The sequence below is a fragment of the Pollachius pollachius genome, assembly GCF_949987615.1.
Source record: "Pollachius pollachius genome assembly, chromosome: 9".
NCBI lineage: Eukaryota > Metazoa > Chordata > Actinopteri > Gadiformes > Gadidae > Pollachius > Pollachius pollachius.
The window spans coordinates 19,377,408-19,401,033 of record NC_136942.1 but is presented as its reverse complement, the minus strand read 5'-3'; the positions used below and the strand labels follow the sequence as shown (position 1 = coordinate 19,401,033).

General features: G+C 44.1%; 2 protein-coding genes across 2 annotated transcripts in view; both read left to right on the top strand.

Moving 5' to 3' along the window:
* The window catches only part of sema4ba (sema domain, immunoglobulin domain (Ig), transmembrane domain (TM) and short cytoplasmic domain, (semaphorin) 4Ba), a 30,418-nt gene extending 19,255 nt beyond the window's left edge, over positions 1 to 11,163 (top strand). The window contains exons 3-15 of the mRNA XM_079743071.1: positions 2,348 to 2,508; positions 2,805 to 2,867; positions 3,210 to 3,308; positions 4,504 to 4,615; positions 4,845 to 4,961; positions 5,314 to 5,471; positions 6,854 to 7,035; positions 7,466 to 7,616; positions 7,997 to 8,207; positions 8,316 to 8,431; positions 8,814 to 8,971; positions 9,077 to 9,168; positions 9,397 to 11,163. Of these exons, the coding sequence (XP_079599197.1) occupies positions 2,348 to 2,508; positions 2,805 to 2,867; positions 3,210 to 3,308; positions 4,504 to 4,615; positions 4,845 to 4,961; positions 5,314 to 5,471; positions 6,854 to 7,035; positions 7,466 to 7,616; positions 7,997 to 8,207; positions 8,316 to 8,431; positions 8,814 to 8,971; positions 9,077 to 9,168; positions 9,397 to 10,202 (2,426 nt within the window). The 3' untranslated portion in view covers positions 10,203 to 11,163. The remainder of the gene's footprint in view (positions 1 to 2,347; positions 2,509 to 2,804; positions 2,868 to 3,209; positions 3,309 to 4,503; positions 4,616 to 4,844; positions 4,962 to 5,313; positions 5,472 to 6,853; positions 7,036 to 7,465; positions 7,617 to 7,996; positions 8,208 to 8,315; positions 8,432 to 8,813; positions 8,972 to 9,076; positions 9,169 to 9,396) is intronic.
* Positions 11,164 to 13,645: 2,482 nt separating this feature from the next.
* On the top strand, positions 13,646 to 23,589 carry rasef2 (RAS and EF-hand domain containing 2). The gene is made up of 17 exons (XM_079743122.1): positions 13,646 to 14,075; positions 14,209 to 14,361; positions 17,622 to 17,712; positions 18,148 to 18,243; positions 18,373 to 18,450; positions 18,701 to 18,816; positions 19,117 to 19,185; positions 19,494 to 19,578; positions 19,772 to 19,842; positions 20,638 to 20,833; positions 21,110 to 21,214; positions 21,618 to 21,753; positions 21,854 to 21,935; positions 22,043 to 22,157; positions 22,359 to 22,469; positions 22,591 to 22,667; positions 22,763 to 23,589. Exons 1-17 carry the CDS (start codon positions 13,762 to 13,764, stop codon positions 22,857 to 22,859), a joined length of 1,992 nt encoding a protein of 663 aa, XP_079599248.1. The 5' UTR covers positions 13,646 to 13,761; the 3' UTR covers positions 22,860 to 23,589.
* Positions 23,590 to 23,626: the final 37 nt, after the last annotated feature.

Sequence of the window (23,626 nt, the reverse complement as noted above, 5' to 3'; positions counted from 1 at the left end):
CTTACAGCTGCCAAGCCCAGTGTGTGTGTGTGTGTGTGTGTTAATGCATGCTCTGTTCAAGAAGCATGCTCAGACGGTGGCCCCTTGAGGACAAACCCCAAGAGGAGCTGTGAGTCACACACTGCTGCCCCTCTCAGAGGTCAGACTGGGGGGATCAGACTGAGGGATGTGGCGGGTGACAGGGTGAACCGCTGGTGAAACACTGCTGTAACACATGACTGCCTGGACGTGTGTGAATGGCCACAGTGTCTAGCCATGGATTGGCTAATTTGGTATCAAGCCACCACCATTTTGGTCAGATCGCCCAGCAATCAATAATTCCTGACATTGGAATCATCGCTGAAACAAAAATAAAGCTCTGCATGCATAGAAACGTTGTTACGTTCAGCCCATTCTATCTATTGGATGTTCACTCGGTTTAGATGGATTTCCGTGTATTGGCTGTCCTCTGTAGCACCCTTCCATTGTGGCCCCAACACCACAGAGCCTGGCCTCTCGTTCCACCGCCACAGAGGGCTCTGTCCTGGACCTGCTCTGTCCTTGACCTGCTCAGTTACAGTCCCTCACACCGCAGTGTGTCTCTTCAGGTGGCCAACAACAATAGAGGAGTATAACGTATGTGGGAGAGATGTGGTTCGTCCTGGATACAAAGGGATGTGGAAGCAGCCATGGGCTTGGTCTAGAAGCCAACAGTATGTTAGTGTGATTAGTGGCCCCCGGACCAGGACATACATTTATACGCCCTAATGCATGGATGCATTGAATCCATGTTTTCCAGTTTTTTACTGGAAACTGAAACACATGTTTCTTGTTTGTCTGTCTGATTAATCCAACTGCTTTTACTGTGTAAGGTCAACCCTTGAAGGTCAACCCTTGATAAAGTCCCCTAGATGAATCTTAATCCATAAATATCTGTAGTACATTTATACTGGTAACAGGAAAAGGAAAACCTCCACCAACTTCACCTTGGAGTTGAAACACTCCAAGGTGAACTTAAATGTTAATTATAAGGCGAGGCAAAGCAGGAGGAGGCACTTTAAATTGCCCCCACCAAACCAAGGTTGTGTATATTGATTTAGAAAGAAGGATAAGGGGAGGGTGGATGTTGTCTTTACGGCAGCTACATTAGCTACAATCATCTACCTTTCCTTTTCCTGGTACCAGTGTAAATGTTCAACAGATACGGATATAGATTAACCTTTAAAGAGGTGGTGGTTTTGAAATAAGTATTTTCAGCAAACTTGCATTCTTGCCAGCAGCTGCCTATTCAATACATGCAGCACCAGCCTCATTATGTCTGTACGGCTCGTGGCAGGTCAACCCTGATCCCTCTTTGCATCTTGTTTGCATACTCTGATCACTGCAACAAGAAGGTGTGGTTAACCATGGTCTATCGTCTGAGTAGCTTTTAAAACCCAATAGCCTACTGTAGAGGCATTTACCACAATACGACTACCACTTCTACATTCATAGGCTGGATATTTGCCAGAAAATCTCTTGTTCAAATGAGTGTGAGTGTAATTGTGGGTCTAATGTGTGATAGTGTAGATTCCTCCTTGTGCCTCCAGTGTAAATCACTGTTAAGTTTACACAAGATTCAGAGAGAGGGAGAGAGAGAGAGAGAGAGAGAGAGAGAGAGAGAGAGAGAGGGCGAGGGATAGAGAAGGGGAAAAAGAGAGCAAGAGAGAGAGGGAGAAAGGAAAAAGGGGCATGCCCCAACACTACATTCATCCTCTAATCATACAGTGAGAGAGAGAGAGAGAGCGAGGTAGACACAGATGAGCGAGAGAGAGAGCAGCTCCTGTGGGGTTCTTGGTTTACGTAAAGCGGTGCAGGTGATGAAGCCTGCTCGGCGGACTGAGGGACAGATTTAACCACACTGAGGGACCTTTGTTGCTGTTTCGACGTGCGTTCTTCCCCGAGGGAGGAGGTCAATCATTTTGTTGATAGGGTTACCTCAGGTCAGAGGCCACATAGCCTAATGTGCACACACCACACACAATCCAAATAATCAATCTCAATACGTTCTTAAGGTGAGGCTTAAATCAACAACAGATATTGGGTTTGTGTTATCTTAGTGCAGTTTAGGGTATAATTAGCAAGACTTGGTTAGAGTACAACTTGAGTCTTTTGTCCCTCCTTCTTCTGGTCACACAGTATGCAGAGAATGAGCAGTTGCTTCATGCCTGTTTATCGTCAATACGAAGACTCACACACATACTAACCCCTTCAGCCTACTTGTCGTCTAACACACACACAACAGTTACAGACCATCTGTTGGTTTCCCTCCCGATCACCCTATAAAACGTGTATTTCAACGTTCTGCTCCATCTCCTCCCTCTCCCAGATGCGAAGGAGAGGACGACCAGACACTTCTCAGTCCCAGGGCTGCTGAACTTCACCTCTCTGCTGCTCAGCAAGGAGGACAACATGCTGTACCTGGGAGCGCGGGAGGCCCTGTTTGCTCTGGACCTCGCTGACATCACCACTCCCAGGCTGCAGAGGAATGTAAGTCCTCCATGATTCACATAATGGATCAGCACAGATAGTGTACAAATGACAGTTCAAATGCAAAAGGTTGTGAGTTATATATATATTTACACCCAAATACACAATGCATCTTATAAACGTAACTTTATTTAACCTAATCCAAAATTTGTATTTACATTGTGTCAGAAGAAATGCATGAAGTGGATCATTTACTTGGTGGTTAATGTGCAAAGAAAAAGAAATATGCGCGAGCGATGACATAATTGGAGATACACTATTTATATCATGCTAAACAATTACTGTATTTTCCACAGATTACATGGAACACTCCGGCAAGCAAGCGAGATGAGTGCAGTTTCAAAGGAAAGGACTTGCAGGTGAGAAATGTCTAGTGCAATGTCTAGTGCAGTTCAAAATACAATGGATGAATTCCAGATGTAGGCTCTCTGTTTCTAGAATCAAACCATGGACGTTTCCAGTTACACCTGTACATTTCTGTTAAACTAGTCAAAAAGGGTTGGCATTAGTACTCTTTGTCCGTGGTAGCAGATAATTCATAACACAGTGTGTGGATTGTTTCAGCAGTGTTTCTAAGGGATATTTTTGAAACCATTTGAATTTATTAATTGAAATTAATAAGGAGCTTCAAGGAGCATCTCCTGTTCTGCTATGTTTTACCATTGTAAAATCCCTGCTCTCTTCTGTCTTTCCCAAAACAGAAGGATTGTTTCAACTACATCAAGATTTTACTGCGTTATAACAGCACTCATCTGTACGTGTGCGGGACATATGCCTTCAGCCCTACCTGTGCATACATAGTGAGTTTTTACTGGAACCTGTCATCTATAACTGTCGTGCTAACCCTTCATTGTGTGTTTCTGCCTCAAGTCCATTATGACTCTGGTGTGTCTCCTCAGTTGGCAATCACATCGGTGTTGTGAAAAACTAAACACAGCACGACAGTCTCTCTAGTGGTTAGGGGTTTTGACCACAAGGCGATGGTTCTGGGTTCAAATCCCAATGGCCAATGTCCACCTTAGGCATCCTTGAGCTAGACGCCTGACCCCAATCTGCTCCTTAATGATGTATAGGAATTCAATGTAAGTTGCTTTGGATAAAGAGTCTGCTAAATCACTCAATACAACATAAGTCGTACAATTGCAGAGGAATCTTTAAACTTTTGACGACCAGCAACCACTATCTTGACAGACCTTAAATCAACTTGAGTCCAACCTTAAAAAACAAACACACAGATGGTTGCAAAACCGCTTTAAGGTTCCAAAAGTATAGTCAAGGTTTCCAAAGAAACAACCTCCCCTCATTCTTCCAAACATTTGATTACCCAAACCACAATCCTCTACAAACACAAAGGTATGACCTGTCCTTGAGTCGACCGCTATCCACTCATTTGGGGCTTGGCCGCAGGGATTCTCTGACCATCCAGCAGCACAGCTCATGTGGTCTCTGCCATTGATGACCTGTACTTTCAGACAGACCTGCTGTGTGTGTTTATATGTGTGAGGGTTTGAGCATCCACGTGTGCACATGTCTCTATGTGTGTTTATGTGTGTGCGCACCTGTCTGTGTGTGTGTGTGTGTGTGTGTGTGTGTGTGTGGGTATGTGCATGACTTTCTGTGTATGTATCCCGGCGTGCATGTAGGCTTAAGTGTTTGTGTATAGTTTTGACTGTGTGTGAGTGTGTGTGTGTGTGTGTGTGTGTGTTTGTGTGTGTTTGTGTGTGTGTGTGTTTGTGTGCGTGCGTACTCATCGGCCCGTCTGTCAGACATATCTTTGTCTTCATGTTTAAATACTAACGTATGTGGGTGTGTGTTTGTGGACTTGTTTCTGTAAGTGTGCATGTGTATGTATCATGGTTTGCATATGTGCTTGAGTGTGTGTGTATATTTTTGTGTGTGTGTGTGTGCGTACACATGGCCCCGTCTGTCGGCCATATCTGTGTCTTTATGTTTAAAATGCTAACGCGTGTGTGTTTGTGTGTGTTTGTTTCCCAGAATGCTACAGACTTCTCTCTGGTGAGAGGCTCTGGCGGAGAGATTGTCACAGAAGATGGGCGCAGCCGCTGCCCTTTCAACCCTGAGTACAAATCCACCGCCATCATGGCCGGTAGGTCTCCCGGCGCTCGTTACTCTGTCACAGTAAATCTGCCCCCAAAGTTTTGTTAACACACTTACCTAAATGGCCCACTGTGGCTATCAGGGAGTTCATTGGCTGCATCTGGTTCAGAATGCTATAAATTGGGTCTTTAGGTTTCACTGCCGTGTACAACGCCCACACTGCGACGGCAAACCGAGTCGTTGCCCTGGTTTATTTGGTTCTGTGTTTTTTGTTTCAGATGGAGAGCTATATGCCGGGACAGTCAGTAATTTCCAAGGAAATGAACCTATTATTTACAAGAGCCTCGGCCATGGAACTGCACTTAAAACTGAAAATTCATTAAATTGGCTCCAGGGTAAGGTCATTGTGCTTCTTTTACGGTTGATGTTTTATTCCATGTTGCAGTCACAAATAAGAGTAAATAAACTCTCCTAATGATCCGGAGAAACATCCTCCAATTATATTGTTTTCAAAAGAACAAAACAAAGTATAGACTAAGTATAATACAGTACTACCACAGGGGTTAGGAAGCAGCTCTGACGGGTCAGCCTCCATGCCACCCCTCTTTGACTCCCTTAACCCTTGCTGCTGGATGTTGACGTCACAGGAAGTAAAGGGGATTTCATCACTGCTGGATGCGGGAACTATCATGGCTGACGGCATGTTTACCCCTGCTGTTTTCTTCTTCTATCTTTTCTTTCCTCTAGAGCCCTCTTTCGTGGGCTCCGCCTACATACAAGAGAGCCTCCCCAAGGGCAACCCAGTCGGGGACGACGACAAGATCTACTTCTTCTTCAGCGAGGCCGGGAAGGAGTTTGACTTCTTTGACAACACCATCGTGTCACGCATCGCCCGCGTCTGTAAGGTGAGCAGAACCTCCGACACCGGGAGAGGGGGAACGGTGTCCGGCTCACCATGCCTCCTCTCCCCCCCCCCCACAGCCGCTCTGGCATGGTCGGCTCTTGCTTAATATCCAATCAGTGGAGTCGTGGTGCAACTGCATCCATCTGCATTTACTTGGGGTGGAATGCTGTGCTGTTATTGGTCTGGGGTGGACGGAGTTCACAGTCATCAGCGATGACGCAGGAGCCTGTGCTGGAACAACATTCCTTCTTTTGCTGCGTTTCCCTTTGTTTGTGCGCTCCTCTCCGCGGCCCTCTCCTCACATTTCTAGTGTGTTTCAGGCGATATGACCGCTGAAGAAAGCACATGATATGGCTCAGGGGCTGACCAATCATACAAGCTTCGTATGACATTACCAGTGCAAACACAAGATGGACAATCCGTGGTTTATCCACTAGTAGTGGGAGTGGGAAGATGATCTTTATTGTGATTTCCTTCCAGTTAATAGTGTGGGACACTTTCACGTTCATTCTCGTGCAAAAACTGAAAGAGATACTGGTACTTTTTAAATCCATCTTCACCTAACCTTGACTCTGCCCCATTACTCATTGTGTTGCATAATTTACACCATTTACATGAGACCTCACATGGTATCACTTTCTGGGCCTGGTGTGCTTTGAGTTTTCGCCTCCCAGATTGTTTACATTTCCTACCAGGAGTGTTCAATCCAAATGAGTCCGGGGCAACGCGTTCCCAGGCAGCAGATGAAGGTCATCGTAAATGTCAAGGTTCCAAATAAACATGAACAAATCATTGGTCAGTGAAGGGGAATAGCTTGAGAGCAATGCCCCTCCTTTCTTTGAAAGTAGAAGCGTGTGCCCGCCCCAATGTTCCTATAGTTGTTATTTTCTTCTTGTTAATTTTCTTCCTATAGCCATTCTCAATGATGCGTATTGTTTTCATGACCTAGAAGGCCAAAACCTCAGGGAATATCTTTGTGTTTGGCACACTTGATTGGGCTCAGAATGAATTCGCTCTGAGAGGTTAATGCCTCTCAATTAAAAGAATCCAAACAGCTCCAGGTCCCAGCGCAGCATACGGTTGTTGGTTTCTGACCACTTATACTGAAAACAAAAGCATAGAAAATGCCACGTTTCCTTTCATGCGTGGAAGCGATTCCTCAGTGAGCCAGCCAGCCGGAACAACAGCAGAGAGGAAGTGTTGTGAATTAAACATCACCAAAGTAAAGAACCCACTTGAAGCAGGGACTGCAGGGCTTAGGTCAGCATCTGTGATAGCGCGCCCTCATTTTCTGTCAAACTGGTCACCAGCTATAGAGTGGCTCCATCTAGTGGTCCGCGGGTTGAACTGCTAGTTTCTGATCTTATTCCATTCATTTTGCAGGGTGACAAAGGAGGCGAGAGGGTCCTGCAGAAGAAGTGGACAACCTTCCTCAAGGCCCAACTGTTGTGCTCCCTGCCTGACGACGGCTTCCCCTTCAACATCATCCAGGACATGTTTGTGCTGACGCCGCACCCTGAAGACTGGAGGAACACAGTCTTCTATGGAGTCTTCACGTCCCAATGGTGACTAGGCTGTTGCCTTTAAACGTCATCTATCAGTGGCTGTCCATTGAAAAGCCCCTGTCTCAGATATGTCAATATGATCCTCATAGATTACTATCTATCATCCGAATGGCAACAGATGGTAGTCTGGTGGTTACGGGGTCAAGACTCCCAGCTGAACTGAATTCAAACCCTAATATCTGCAGTCTACCTGTAGGCCTCCTTCTGCCAGTTGTGTAGCCCCTACCTGCTGTTTGACCACAGCTATCTTAATCAATTCACTGTACGTCACTTCGGCTTAAAGTGTCTGCCAAATGACTCTTTTGTAAATACGCTCCTCTGACTTATGCTTCTGGTTTGTAGGCCGGCGAAAATGTGTGTTGAGCGTACTGTACTCAGACCTCTGCGTGTATGCAGTCAGCCTCTTATAGACTGCTCCGCGTCTCCTCAGGTATAAAGGGGCGTCTGGGAGCTCGGCGGTGTGTTCCTTCACAATGGACCAGGTGGAGAAGGCTTTCAGCGGGCGTTACCGCGAGGTCAACCGAGACACGCAGCAGTGGTACACGTACAATCACCCGGTCCCGGAGCCGCGCCCAGGAGCTGTGAGTTCCCGTGTACACCTCCCTGACTAAACACAATCAACGGCAGAGTATCTACGTCAAGGCCAGCGCTCAGCAGAATGCCTGTTGGGGACTGAGGAAAATGCCTGCAAGCTTGCTTCACCCAGGGACTCGTTGAAACACATCACTGCATCTGCCCCTCTCCCCCCCTCTTTACTCTCTCCTCCCCTCTCTCGGGACTCGATTCTCATCCAACTGTTGCTCTGTTATTTTCCTATCAGCTTTCTTTCATTGCAATACATCACACAACATCACCACACGCAGAGAAAAGGGACTCATACAGGAAGGGCGAGAGGCAGCATCTCTCTCTGATTGGCTGTTGGGTATTCGAATGGGTTAATTTCCATGTGTTTGTTTTGTAGTGCATCACCAACGGAGCCAGGGAGCAGGACATCCCGTCCTCGCTGCACATGCCGGACAAGGTGCTGAACTTCGTGAAGGACCACTTCCTGATGGACAGCGTGATCCGCAGTCAGCCCCTCCTGCTCAAGCGCAACGTGCGCTACACGCAGATTGCCGTGCACCAGTTCCGGGCCGTTCCTAAGGCCTACGATGTGCTGTTCATTGGCACAGGTAATCCACATGTCTGTCCCCTGATTCAGTGTAATACGCCATGTTGTCCTGTCAAAAAGCTTCACCAACAAAGCTCAATATGCAAATGATGTTTTTCTTTTTTATCAGACGATGGGAGGCTTCACAAAGCGATCAATATCAACAACAAGATGTACATCATTGAGGAGATGGTGATATTCCCTGATGGACAACCAGTGCAGCACATCGAACTGGACTCTGAAAAGGTAGGGTAGAGTTTGGTTTGTTTTTGTATTTGTCTTGGACTAGTGAGGATCTCAGTGAAACACCTAATTGTAGGAGTATTGCCATAAATACCTCAATATCTGTTTAGAGGTTCCTTGGGAGGAGCGGCTTCAACGGGAGCTGTTATCATTACATCATGGTTACAGGCCCTCTAAGGGGAGCAGCTAAGCTGAGCTTAAATGGTTCCTGGATCCAGTCCTCTCTATTGCTCTTGTGTTGTTTGACTTGTGGGAAATTAAATAGACGCTCGATTCTGAGAAAACATCATCCATCTGCCGCTGAGTGAGGGACGTGGGGAAAGACTTGTGACCAATAACTTATACGACCAATAACTCCCCTTTCTGCTGTGATCCTCCTCAACAGGGCCTGCTCTATGTGTCCACGATGTCTGGCCTGGTGGAGGTGCCGGTGGCTAACTGCTCCAACTACCAGAGCTGTGGAGAGTGTGTCCTCTCCAGGGACCCTTACTGCGCGTGGACCGGGAGGCAGTGCATGGACATCAGACAGGTGCCCCCTGGCAGGTGTGTGTCTTTATAATGAACAACAGGGAATATTAGATGGGCTCTCTTAGCTCAGTCGGCTGTACTTTGGGGAGCTTGTTGACTGCAATGTCTGCATGTGTTCAGTGTTTGGCAGCAGGATGTGGATGATGCCGATACGTCGGCCATTTGCAACAGGAGCGAGCCCAGCCCGCGGTTTGCTAGACCTCCGCCTACACGTAAGCTGGGACCCTGTCACTCTGGCATCTAGCTTTTATCTTTGTGTTAACATTCATTCACATGAGTTAAATGACATGAAAACTACCAATGACCTTATCACTTCAGTTTGTTGAGTTATAATCTCAAGCATCGCACATTCTAGTCGAGCTGAATCCTTTTCAAAATCGGTTCCAGTAAAAAGACGGTGAAAGGTCCTTATTTGTAATGTTTTCTGATCTCCCCCAAAGAGGCGACCCCCTGCCAGGCGATCATCATCCCGGCCAACACCTTCAAGGTGCTGCCCTGCAAGCTGCGCTCCAACCTGGCCCAGCGGCGCTGGGAGCACGGCGAGACGGCGGGCCACTTCCACTACCCCAGCCCGGAGGGGGGGCTGGTGGTGGTGGCACAGGCCGACCGCCAGGACACCTACGTCTGCTGGTCGGTGGAGGAGGGCTTCAAGCAGCTGCTGGCCAACTACTGCGTGCGCGGCGAGGCCAAGCGGGAGAGCACCACGCCGCAGCCGCCGCCGGCAGCGGGCCGGCCCGTGACCTTGGCGCCGCCCCGCGAGGAGACGGTGGTCGTGCAGGGGGAGAGCCGCTCGCTGCAGATCACCAAGACCTACTGGAACGAGCTGATCGTGGTGTGCGCCCTGCTGGCCTTCTCCCTGCTGGTGTTCTCCCTGTTTGTGGTGTACAGGAACCGCGACCACATGAAGTCCATGCTGAAGGAGGGCGAGTGTCCCGCCATGCAGCAGAAGAAGAAGAAGATGCTGCCGCCGCAGAGGATCGTGGGGAAGCCCGCCGAGAGCCTGCCGCTCAACGGCAGCGCGCCGGCGCCCGTGTCCGCGCCGGACCACAAGGGCTACCACACGCTCAACGACAACTACATCTGCAGCACGCCGCAGCACGAGTGCTCCTCCCCGGAGAACAGCAAGAGCTTCTCGGAGTCGGAGAGCAGGCCTCTGAACCTGAAGGAGAGCCACGTGGCGGTGTCTCCCATCAGCCCTCGGCCGCGCGTCAGGCTGGGCTCCGAGATCAAAGACTCCATTGTGTGAGGTTCGATGCGGATTTAACGCGGGGCACACCTTGCGTGTGCAGTGACTGACCCGGTGAACCCCAAATAGAAAGGAGACTTTTTGAGAGCACTTGCGGGAAAAAACTACAAGCACACCCTAGAGTACAGAACAGAACACTGAATAGCTTCAAACTCCACACGGTCGGCATTTTTATAACACAACCTTTTTGCACTTTTTGTCTCCTGAGTTTGTTTCTGTGATCCATACACATTTCCTTTTGTTACTTTTACACAAATGCTTATTTTTTTCAAATGCACTCACATGCGGGTTTGCCTCCAGACTTGTGAAGCATTTCCACAACCCTCAAACAGCGGTGTGAATACAGAGAGGAGGCTGTTCTACGCGATCCTTCTTCAATTTCTAACAGTTCTTAGCATTACATGTCCGTCCAAATCAACCTCTTGTAATGCTTTGAAAGGACAGATGAGTGTTGGAGCTTTGAAAAGACTTTCAAAAGACCCAGAGCCCATTTAGATCCTGTATTTCACAGGGGCTGTTCACCATGAACCCTTCAGGAGTTCAATCCTCACAATCCACAAAAAAACTTTTGCCTGGAGTTTTATGAAGAGAAAAAACACTTTTCTTTACATACCTGTGCAGCCATGGTATGGTATGTCATCGCTTTCTCTTTAATATAAATCAAGGGACCATTTGTTCTGATAAGAAAGAAAGCACAAATGAGCACATGTTAAGAAAGAATGGGGCATTTTTCTCAATGAGTTGCTTAACAATTTTACGATATTTCCAACAAAGAAAAAAATATTGGAAAATTTGGACTTCAATACATTTGGCTTAATAGTGTTGTTTGTATAGGTATGTAAAATGACAGTGATTTTGGTCAATCTTTTCCTTCAATAATGTGAGAAAGGGAATAACCCCATTCCAGGTATTATGCTGTTGTTCACCAAACAGGCAGACTATGCAAAGCAAACAATGTGAAGTGGGGTGAACCTCACCTTGAGACTGCAAGCACATGGGAGTTGTATAGAGGAATGTTGATGCCGCCCCCCCCCCCCCCCCCCCCCCCCACACACACACACACACACACACACACACACACACACACACACACACTTAAACTCACACTCACACATACAAAGACACACACACAGACAGAGCGCTGGTCATTATAATGTTTTAAATGTTTAAGGAAGATTATATGATGATATTAAAGATGTGGGTTCATACATAATTGTTTTGCCGGAACACTTCAGTCACTAAGAATTTGTAGAATGACAGATACAATGACAATGAAAATCCAGACATCATTAAAACAACAGCAAATAAATCTACTGCCTTAAAAAATATATATAGTTCATAGATACAAGTTTTTCCTACTTTTAGAGGTAAAAACAGCTATTCTCCATCACAATGTTTGAATTCAGCCTAACACATCCTTTGTTATCATTATGATTGGTAATCATGTTCAATGTGTTATTCATTACTCCAAAGACCAGTCACATACTGTTGAGTATTATTAAAGATAATATTAGTTATTGTTTTATTTTATTTTACAAAAACAATAGCATATTCAATCCTACAAAAAAGTTATTTTGAAACATATAATGCATTGATTTTGCACATACTTTCAAACGAGCCTTAGTTTGGCTGGGTTTTCAATTTGGAACCAAACCTGCCTATGGGAAATTGTATGATGCCTTTAAGTAAAATGTAATAATCATAATATGTGCCTCCTGAAATACAAAAACAATTAAATCAGCACCATGGGCATAGACACTAGCAGATACTCTAATGGCTGCAGAGTCACTTTCTGAAATGATTGGCCAAAGCACGGCAGAAAATGGATATTTTGAACAATGTTGAAAAGGATTTGCGTTGTGTTTTTTACAGTTGGTTCGTCAGGGCAGGGGTTGAATTCTTTGAAGTGTAGCACAGGAAAATAACCACTGGCTTTATTTTGAAGTATAACACAATAAATGAAATCGAGTTTGCGCAAAAGCAAAAACAAATTGTACAGCTTTCAATGATGGGACATGTTATGACTGAAACACAACATCAACAACAAAAACACATGTATTTTTGAAAGACTGTTACAAATAATAATTACGATGATAATACATGAGTATTGATGAATAATATGATTAATAATAATACATGGCAGCTTTACCGTAGTGGTTGTCATTGGAACAATAATAATTTTGCCAAGAACAGAACAATAAATGTTAGTTATTTAGTCAAAGATGTACAGTAGTGCTTTTAAAAAAATTAAACGAATCTGCCTTCATAGTTTCTAACATAGGCACTCTGAAAGCCAGCGTTTTTGCAGTATCATTGCCTACTTTATCGTATATGACCACTAGCCAAGCTTTCTGTTTGTGCCTGTGCAAATTGCTCAGATTGGTCAAAATGTATTATAAGAAATGTTTTTGATGTAAAAAGAAAAAAAAGAAAAAAGTATTGTAAATTCAGCTGCCAATGTAAAAAAATATTGTGAATTGTATTTTTGTAATATACATCACTGCTGTTTGTTTTTATTTTTTATTGTACTGTATATAAAAGCACTTTATTTTAATTTTTCAAATAAAGATTAAATTGCTATATATATGTTTAATTTCCTTATTGTGTTCTCATCAGTTCCCCCTTGTGGCAACTGACAGTACTGCGTTTGAAATAGGCTACCACAGAGCTGTTAAAAGAGATCAGCAAATGGCTCTGGGCGACCATAGCCTCCTAATAGTAAGATAACTCAAGCTTGTTGAATACATATGGCCAACGGCGTACGCATGGTCATACCCTACTCTAAAACGCAATGACGTGTTTCAGCGTCATCATCACATCGCGGCATCATTTAGTTTCAGCACAGAGCGTCCAACCTATGGTCAACAACACATATGCGCATTATGTGGATAGCAGGTGGAGTTCATTTGTTCTAATGAGATAAGGTATTGGTATTAGGTATCTGAATTATTCTCAATCGTAAAAAAAACAACTTAAAATGCACCAGTAAAAGCGATATAAAATACTTGCGTACATTTTTTGAGCATAACCTGCAATATATATTATAGGGTTGTATTTTCACCTGCGAATGCAGGCCTACTGTAACTACAAAAAAACACTGGACAAAGTTAGATAAGCGTACACGCACACCTCACACCCTGAAGACAAACAGAGAGGTGGAGCCTAGGGCAGTATAACCAGCAACCTGTTGCTGGTTATACACAACACACATAACATACGCCTATACTTTAACCGTAGCTCAATTATTGGGAAGTAAGTTAAACTAAGATAAAGTAATACAACTTTTTGAATAATGATATACAGTGACCTAGTGCGTAAATGGAACTCTGTCTGTTGACAAATGGTTGATAATGATATGCGCCATGAGCCCTCAGCCAATCAGAGTCGGGACTGAGGCGCAACTAGCGGTTAATCACAGGCATGTATGCACAGTGCTAGCACCCCCCGCGGACGCGCTCACCTGACGCGCGCATTAGCACTTCGTCTGTCCGAGAAGTTTATGCCTAGACCACCATGGTATTTTAATATTTACATGTATAGCTAGTTTGAATGCAGCACAATGGACGTGCCTAGCCTACAGAGACTATTTTCAGCATGCGATGTCAACAAATCGGGCGACATCGAATTTGAGGACTTCACCGTGGTGTGCCGAGAACTTCACGTACCCGAAAACGAGATTAAAACTTTGTTTAACAAGTTCGACGCGGACAGAGATGGATACATAAACTACACCAGCTTCTCATCCAAGTTCCAGGAGGTGTCGGAGACGTTGGACCTGTCCTCGTTCGGCGCCGTCGAGTCGTCCCACGGCCAGGTCTGTCCCTGGGACGAATTCCTGGACAGGAACGATGCGATCCCGCTGCTCTCTGAAAGGTAGGACATCTTGGGATACACAATAAACCTTTTATCACAAGAATAGTTTTAACCAGATTTGGTTGTCGGGTATCGAGCCACTTATACATTATACTTATTGTGATTGTAAGTGATTGTTTTGTGTTCCCCGAAGCCTGAGGACCAAGCTGTCCGGGTTGTATCAGGCTATAGTGGACTCCTCCAACAGCTCTCTGCTGACGCACTACGAGGTGGTCATCAACTCTCTGATCAGCGAGAGCATCGACCACAAGATGGAAACTACACAGCTGGAGACCAGCCTCAAACGGTGAGATCTTCTTCAAAACAACAGCAGGTCTGAAAGTGTACGGTGTGGCATTACAGTGTCATCTTGGAACCGCTTAATGGATTTGGACATTTAGGGTCAATGTCGACTTGGTATCTCAATAGTACTTGATAGACTTTTTAAACTATTGTCTTCCATTCACAATTTTGAAAAACAATTCAAAGAAACTGAATGCATACCTAATTTGCTAGGGAACTAGTTGTATCCACCTGTGTGGCTGCCACTTCCTTTACAGTCAATAAAGCGTGTATCCTGGTTTAATGACGTTAGAAAGCTCTCTTGTCATGAACCAAGCATAACAAGACCTGTCCCTGATTTATTTGATCTTTTATAGGTATACATTAGTGACTGCAAGGATATACTTTATATGGGATGGAGGAATGACAGTGACAATACAGTTTGGACAGTTGTTTTCAATACTTTTTATTAAATGTATTCCACTTTTGACCATGTTATATTATTATTTGCATCTGGACACATCTCACATATTCTAAATGGTTGAATAGTTGCATGTTTTTTGAGGTTTAGGTTGCATGTTGGTGTGGAAGCTCATTCCATACCAAAATATCCTGTAAGTCATTAGCATGAGAACCCATCTACCAATAACGAGTTACTATATCTTAATACTGACTTAGTAGCTACAAAAAAGGACTTGGCATCTCAAACTAATCAGAAACTTTCTCAAAATATTGACATAGTGGCTTAAAATAATTACGTAGTATCTCAAGATAATGAGAAACTTTATGAAAATGATGACTTTGTATCTACAGCTAGTGAGAACCCTTTAATAATGACTTAGGCCTACTATCGCCATATAATGAGAAACTTTCTCAATATTTGCCCAAAGGTTGACCCCACTATAATACTGATCCAGGCTGTGAATATCACAAATGGCTGTGCAGTGCTTTCCGGATCAGCTCTTAAAGGTTATACTACTGTTACTCCAACCAGACCTGCTGGATCCTATTTCACTGTTCCTCAGGTGCTTGAACAGCCCGCTTCACGCTAGCCCCACATTCAGGGATCACAGCCTGGGACAATCCTGGAACAGATCTGCGTCAGCACTTATTATAGGCGGTATATAAAAATCTATTCCATTAATAAAAGCAATAGCATTGCAATGACAGCCTCCATTTTAAAAGTATAGCTTACAAGCATAGGCTTGTTATTAGTAATGGTGTTTTGGTCATGGTTTAGTCATTAGTCGTGGAATGATTTGTCATTATGGGGAGACATTGTTGTGTTTGATACTGCCACAGTGTTTCCTATGTGCGACATGACAAAACAGCGTTTTGATTGACCTGGGTTACGCTATGTTTACGTTTATTAAACATTTGACATTACTTCAAATCTCTCCAGGCATCGCAAACGTAGTGGGGTATTGCCAACAAAAGATGACATTCATTCTGGTGCCAGGATTAGTCTGGCTCCGCCCGCCTAAGTAGTTCCGCTCAATTTGAATTTCCCTTCAGTACTTGGTCTGGGTCTGCGGTATGTTAGTGGGTTTTCTCCGTCCAAATTTTCTGCGTCCAATCAGCGTACAGAGGGAGTGGCTGAGATCAATGACGTTAAAGTCAGCTCGCGTTGACGGACATCTTCACGCGCAACGTGATTCCCTGCCAAATGTTAGCGATTGGTTATGGCAGCTCCAGAGTGGCACTGGGCAGATCCAATAGTTTTAAACTTCAACAGACACCCGCCTTCAAGTGAGTTAACGTTTGTCAATTGAGTAGGTCCAGACTCTCTGTGCAAATGAAATGAAGTACGAGAGTCTGTTAGGACCAAGCTACTATTGGATACATCCCTCGTGCATTGGTGTAGTGTAGTGTTACATAATTGCTTATTTCCTGGTCAACAAAAACATATTTCTGAAGTCATTTTCAAAGCATATGGAAGCCCATTTAGTCCTTATTTTGAGAAAGTATCATTCATTTGAGATCATGTCATTAGTTTGAGATACTAAGTCATTATTTCGAGAAAGTTTCTCATCATAATGATTTATAGGATCCTTTCTTGTTTCAACCCTTTGGAAGAAATGTGCTTCCATATGTTTGTGCGTAGAATACACTAATAAACTCCTATTTTGCAGTAATTATTTGTCTAACTGTAGTTAGACAAGTAATTGCTGGTCGGACTGTCCTGCTATACCTCCTGTGTTCTTTGTTCGAGGATCATTGTGTGTTTTCAGCTTCTTTGTCATTAACTTGTTTAACTATGATACAAGCATAAGCTACATAGGCTAATTACTGGTTAATGTTAGGCCTACACACTTAAAAGCAATCAAACTTGCTGTTTTTCCTTTTGGAATGGACAGAATTACTTATGAATGAACAGTTTTATGCCATTATCTTGAGTTTATGCCACTTCAGTCAGACTTTCAACTAGAAGAACCAACATAAAGAAGAGCATTGCATTTTAATCATTAGGCACTGTCACAAAGCTTGTTCCAATGGCCAACGGGTAACAATCAGGCTGAACAAGACAAATTGTGATGATTAAATGAAAATGCACATGATTTTTCATATAAAGAGTCAAATGTTCAGAAATTGGTTAAAAAATCGACTCAGAGGTTCAAGAGAAATCTTTGCTACCATGTCCTGAAAGGAAATTTTATAGAGCCTTGGAGTTGGAAGTTTTCTTATTGTTTGTCTTTCTTTATTTTTCTGCTTCACTAAGCACAAGGCTTGCCGAAGAGCTGCCACTCACTCTGACTCAAGGAAGTATAACACTTAAATGCTCTGGCCGCCTTTTCCTCTCCACCTCCCCCTCTACTGTAGGGAATATCCTCTCGCTTGATCTCATTCATATTTTTCCCATTCACTCACACATTATTAACCGCTTGCATTTTAAATCGTAGACATCAAGCTAAAGTTCATCCTAAGGGTGATGTCATTGTTCTGCCAATCCTGCCTGAGGCTGCTTGAGGTGTTGTTTGAATTGGGTAGCAGAGGAATGTTGCAGACGTTCCAAGATCACGCCCTCTGACTGCCTGGCTGTCACCCGGACAAGCAAAGTGTTTACTACGACACAGTGTATAAAGTCGTACGCATAGAATATGTCCATATCTTCTTAAGACGTCAAGAGACTGCAGGTAAAGCGTTCAACTGTCTAAATGTTTTAATACTGATCCGTGATGTAAGATGATAGGGGCAACCTAAAAAGGATTGTTGAGGAAAGCTGCCTTTTTTATTGCCTGGTAGGGACGAACGATAATAAACGAAAGCTATTCCGTGTTTGTACAGCACAGAGGACATGAACACAAGTCAGCTGGAAGAACTTGAGGAAGATATCCAGAAGCAACTTGCTGCGGTGGAATTGCAGGTCAGGGACCAGGTGGGTGAAGCCATTACTATAAACTGGTATTGTGGGAGTTTGTGTGGACGTTTGCGGATACTGGTTACATATAGGATATATTTTTGACAAAGTGTAATCAAAGCAATAGGCTTGAAAATATGAGTTATGTTATTATCAGTGATGATAAGTTAGGTCATCATAAATGTTAGGGATTTATTCTAAATGTTTGTCATTCATTGTAAATGATGGGAGGGGTCTGAATGGTTGCTAGTTTCCCTGCCGTACAGGGGCTGAACATGGCGGTGTTGTAGTGTTGCCCGCATCAACAGAGGAACCTGCATGTCTGCAATACAAGCAGGCCCCTGTGTGATCCACCTTCCCTGGCTCACAAAGGCTCTCTGTCCCCGCTGAATGCCCCCCTTGAAGGCTTTAAACGAGCTACTTTTGACGCATGGGGGGGCTTCATGTTTTCAGGAGCACAAGAAGTTGGAGGAAGTAGTGGCTTCCATGCAGAGGAGGCATGACAACCAGGTGGCAGATCTCCATGCCAGTCTGGAGAGACTAAAGAAGGTACTTTTTATATGCATTTGATATTTTATTGTGATTGATTTATCTTATTTAGCGAGACTAATGGTTATAAAGATGTGCATGTCTCAAGTGAATCCCACTTTGTTTTGCTGAACGTGTTGAAACTAACAGAGCCAAGAAGACTCTAAACATGACCGCACGAAGGACGATGTGACCCGGCTGGAGAGGAACGTCTTTGAGCTCACACAGGTTGTTGTGGCTGTTAGTTTGTCTTCCGAGTTTCCATTAGCTGCTCTTGAATTCTTTGATTGAAGCATCAATCCATTGAATGTTTATTCAATTTACATTCACGTTTATCCAAAGTGATTGATTACTCAGATTAATTTAGGAGCAGGCTAGGTATCTTGCGCATGAGTGTTTACGGACAGATTGCCGACATTTATACTAGACTGTCCTGGCCCCCTAATTGGTCTTCTAACCGAAGGCGTCTCATCGTTAGGAAAACGAGCGGCTGCAGAGCTCTCTGCTGGCGGCTCAGACGGACGTCTCCGTTCTGCATCTGGAGCTGGACAAGCTGAAGAACATGTACACAGACCAGGAGCTGCAGCACCACAGGTGGGGCAGTGGGACGTCTCTGGCAGGAGAAGTTTGGACTGGCAGGAATGCCAGCCACAATAGCCAAACCGGTCTCCTGTCTTCACGCGATATCTTTCCGCTTTCTTTCTTTTACTCATTGTGTTGTCGAGACTGGATCAGGTTCCTGATGTAAAGACTAGATATCATTTTTTGTTCCTTGATGCTTGGGTTTGGATGGTTCAACCCTTTTGTTTTGATATGTTTGGTCGTCCCATTGTTTATTGGGTGTGTGGTATTGAATAGTAGTGTAATATTGTATTAAAGTGTTTTATCTTCCAGAGAACAAGATGACCTGAAGAGGATGTTTGAGGAGTATCAGTCTTACTCAAATCAAATCCAGGCTCTGCAGTAAGTTTATGAAGTTTGCCTTTCTAGCATGTTGATACTTCATAACACAACCTCATTTCTATTTTGTGTCAATATATTGGGGAAAACCCTTCTCTATTGACTGTTTTCACTTTGAATAAAATAAGGACTGTTAAAATGGTACATAAGACCTTCTTAAGGTCAATAATTCAAATCAAGGGTCAAATCTGTAGTAAATTAGTAACATGACTTTCATGACAAAGAACCATGAACCAAAACATGGAGCATTAAATCTGAAAGGGAATGGAATCAGACATGAATAACTTCCTGTTTCCTTCCCGCACGGCCAGGGAGACGAACAAAAAGCTGTACGACAGTAATGACGGGCTGCGCTCGGCGTTGGCCAATGAGGCGGCGGTGGCGACCAAGAGGAGGGTGAGAGCCTGTCTTCAGTTACCCGCGGCACGCCTTCCTTCCTGCACACGATTGGAGTTTCCAGTAACACTCATGAACAGTCACTTTAGGTCTATTGTTAACTCACCACAAGGTAGTCAAATGAGAAACTAGTTCTGAAACGTGTGTGTGTGTGGTGTGTGTGTGTCTGTGTCTGTGTGTGTGTGCAATCCAGCTATCCCCCAAAGATGAAATCCCTGCCAGACGAATGAAGCCCCTTCGACAAAGCACAATAAATCATAGCAGGTATGCGGTGTAAACACGCACTCACTAACTCAGGCACACACCCAGTCTCACTCAATCAATATGGATTTTTTTAAGGAGTAATATATATATATATATATATATATATATATATATATATATAAATATTACTACGTAAAGTAGGCCTGTTGTTTTAAATACTATATTTAATGTGTTATTAATTTTTTCTAAATAATAATGCATTCCGCAATCTTATTTTAATTAATAAAAATGAACACAGTACCGCACGTTTGTTTTTTTACTGTGATTTTGAAAGGTTTTGCCCACAGAATGTAAAAATTCATATCAGAATTAATTTTGTTCTTAGTTCCACTTACTTTACATTCAATTACACTTGCAGCAAGTGACTGCCTGATTACAGTTCCCAAATCCGTGGTGCTACTAATTTGAATTTAACTACACTTTAGTAACTGTTGGTTTATAATTGTACTAAGTAACTGCCTGTTGTCAATTCCCAAATCGGTGGTGTTCCATAAGTTTCATAATCAACCACTTGGTCTAGTTTTTGCTTATTAAGTACATTTGGTACGTATGATAATATGTCATTCCATTTGATAATCTCATTTAATTTAGATAAGAGTGCATTCAAAACAGAATAAAAAAAATTGATTAATCCTGAGTTAACTCACCAATACTATGTGACTAATCGCGATAAAAATATTGAATCGTTTGACGGTAAGATAAAGTAATAAACAATCAAATCATTCTACGTCCTGACCTGTTGCAGTAACGAGCAGTAGACCAGGTTAATGACTGAGGTGTGTGTTGGGGGTGCAGCTCAGATCAGAGCCAGCCGGGGGCTCCTCCGTACCAGCATGTGGCCAGCTGGGCCGATAAGTACCTGGACAGCGGCGTGGCCATGCCCGAGGACATCGCCGAGCTCTCGGACAGCGACGGGGACAGCGACGGGGACAGCAACGACTCCATGGAGACGGTGCACCACAGCTACTCCTACATCCAGTCTGACATGGAGGTAATGACGGGGCCGTTCACCTCTCCGAATTGATCCCTTGATTTTGAATCCATTTTGTCATCATTTCATCATAATATCCATGACATCTTTTTGAATCACTTCTTAAAAGCCACTTTTATCGAATGGCTTGCACAAGTCATGTTTCTATACAAATCTCTACTTATATGATGTATTCATATTTTCTTATTCTTGCTGATTCTATGCTCTTGTTTTCAAAGGTGTTTTCTATGCCAATAAAGACTGTTTTTATAATATAACTTCAACGTCACATGTTAGATATCAGAGGTGAAATCTGAAGCTGCGATGTCCATCCCTGCCTCCCTGGGCTCGTCGTCTCTCACCCTGTCCCTACGGCGACGCCTGTCCGCCTTCTCCACCAAGGTAGACCCCTGACCCTGACCCTGACCCTGACCCTGACCCTGACCCTGACCCTAACCCTGACCCTGACCCTGACCTAGGAGGGCACGTGTTGCTGAAAGGCGTGTGTTTGTTCATACTGAATTCCGTATGAGTAAATGGGTCTGAATATCACTGGCGGGCTATGTATGTCACTTAGGCAGAGCTTCAACACTGTTTTTAGACCTTTCTAATTCTTCACCAGTTCCCCGAAATCACATGTAGATCTAGAACTATAGTCTGTCTGTCTGGACGGATGTTTCTCTGTCTGTCTCATCTTTGTAATCTATCTATCTCATCTTTGTGCGTATGTAGCTATGTGTATACGTCAATCTAATTTATCTAATCTCTGTCTCACTGTGTATCTAATTGTCACTTCGCTACAAAGCCGGACGTTCTGGAGGAAGAGGGACCGTCTCCAATCTACCGCCTGGTTCTTGCTGGAGACGCAGGGGCCGGAAAGTCGAGCTTCCTGATGCGCCTCACGCTTAACGAGTTCAGAACCGACATGCAGACCACGCTGGGTGAGCACCAGAACCCCACCTGCTCAGTGAACCACAGGGGTCCATGTACACTTGATGGACATGGATGTATGAAGGTTTTATGGTACTGTGTTCCTCTCAGGGGTGGACTTCCAGATGAAGAAGCTGCTGGTGGATGGAGAAAAGACAACCCTGCAGATATGGGACACAGCCGGCCAGGAGAGGCAAGGACACAAACTAACCTCCAGATCCATGCAGTTGTTTTTAGATGCATATTAAACCTCCCTGATACCAGACCAATCTAAAGCTGTGCTGACGGCCCGTTCCCCAGGTTCCGCTGCATCGCCCGCTCCTACTTCAGGAAAGCCAACGGCGTTTTGCTGCTCTACGACGTGACGTCTGAGAGCAGCTTCCTGAACGTCCGGGCCTGGATGGAGCAGATCCAGGTAGGGGGAGAATGAGAAGGAGACTCGACTTAAAAGGTGACATATTATACCACCAGGTGTGAGTGTGATTAGCCATAACAAGCCGTTTTGAAAATCGGCCTCTTCTGACATCACTAGTGGTATAATATGTCAACTTCAAGGGGGGGGGGGTCAGGCTCACCACAGGACAGCACCCTGATAACCGGCGGCGTGTCCATACAGGAATCCACGGAGGGGCAGATCCCAATGTGCATCATCGGGAACAAGGTGGACCTCCGGGAGGAGCAACCGGGGGGCTGCGTGAGCACCGCCCACGGAGAGAAGCTGGCCAGCGTAGGTTACTGGGAGCAGCGTCTCCCAGGGCAACCCAGTGACACAGCATTCATGTAGGCTGCCTCCAGTTTATCGCTGTGGTTCGGGGTAACGGAGCAGACTGGTGCTTTCTCTTTTCCAGGCGTACGGAGCCTTGTTTTGTGAAACCAGCGCCAAAGAGGGAACCAACGTAGTTGAAGCTGTGCTACATTTGGCAAGGTAGCACAAAGAAACCAAACCAGGTCAAGTATTGTGTATTTAAGTGTGCTATAGTCAATGGATAATGCTCATCTGTTTGTTCCCCCGTCCCACAGAGAAGTGAAGAAAACGATCGTAGTGAGGGATCAGTCGGAGTCGGAAGTGCGACTGAGTTCGAGCAGTCCCAAGAGGACTCTGAATGACTGCTGTTAACGCCGGGTGTGGACGCCATTGTTTACTTTCCTGGATGAAGCCATGGAAAGAGACCCATTCTACCCCCTTTTACTCCCATTTTATTATTATTGCCTATATTTGAGTGTTTTAAATCGTTAATAGTGATATTAAAGAACATCTGATTCTAAAGCCAATATATTTCATACAACCATTAATGATTTGTCTCTGTAGATAATGTGAAACATATCTAGTTTTGTCCTTATTTAATGGAATATATACATATATATTTTTGTGCATTGTATTTTATACACATTTGCTTCTTCAATTACTTTTGATATTGTCTGATTGGGTTTGATAGTTTGTTAAACAAGAACATAAATTGCTGGTAAGAAATGATGATGATGGTATACATGTTTTCTTTAGGTTTTTATTAAGCATATTGAGTTAATGTATTTTGTATTGACAGTGTTTTAGGGCATGGATATTACACGTGTCCAGGCAGAAGGGATGATCTTTGGCATGATGTCAGCTACAATGCAATGCCGGGGGATAGATTCATTTAATTCAGCTGTTTATAGTTAGCGCTTAAAAAAACATGGATCTACATTATAAATAACACTTCTGCTTTTGGAGCTCATGACTGTAATATTTACAGAGATAACACTTTCATTTTCAGTTGGAACGCAATGCAATGTTAGGTCTACTGCTGTCTGTCACCAGAACATATTAAAGAACAATACTGGAAAAGAATGTTTGAGTAAAAATGTTTCAAGTTATATTCACAACCCTTGATAACACTTCGTGTT

Excerpts from the sequence above, each read along its gene's own strand:
- rasef2 (XM_079743122.1), top strand. The coding sequence starts at position 13,762 with ATGGACGTGCCTAGCCTACAGAGACTATTTTCAGCATGCGATGTCAAC. Across the intron at positions 21,936-22,042 it reads GACACAGCCGGCCAGGAGAG|GTTCCGCTGCATCGCCCGCT; the intron begins GCAAGGACACAA and ends CCCGTTCCCCAG. Across the intron at positions 22,668-22,762 it reads GCTGTGCTACATTTGGCAAG|AGAAGTGAAGAAAACGATCG; the intron begins GTAGCACAAAGA and ends CCCGTCCCACAG.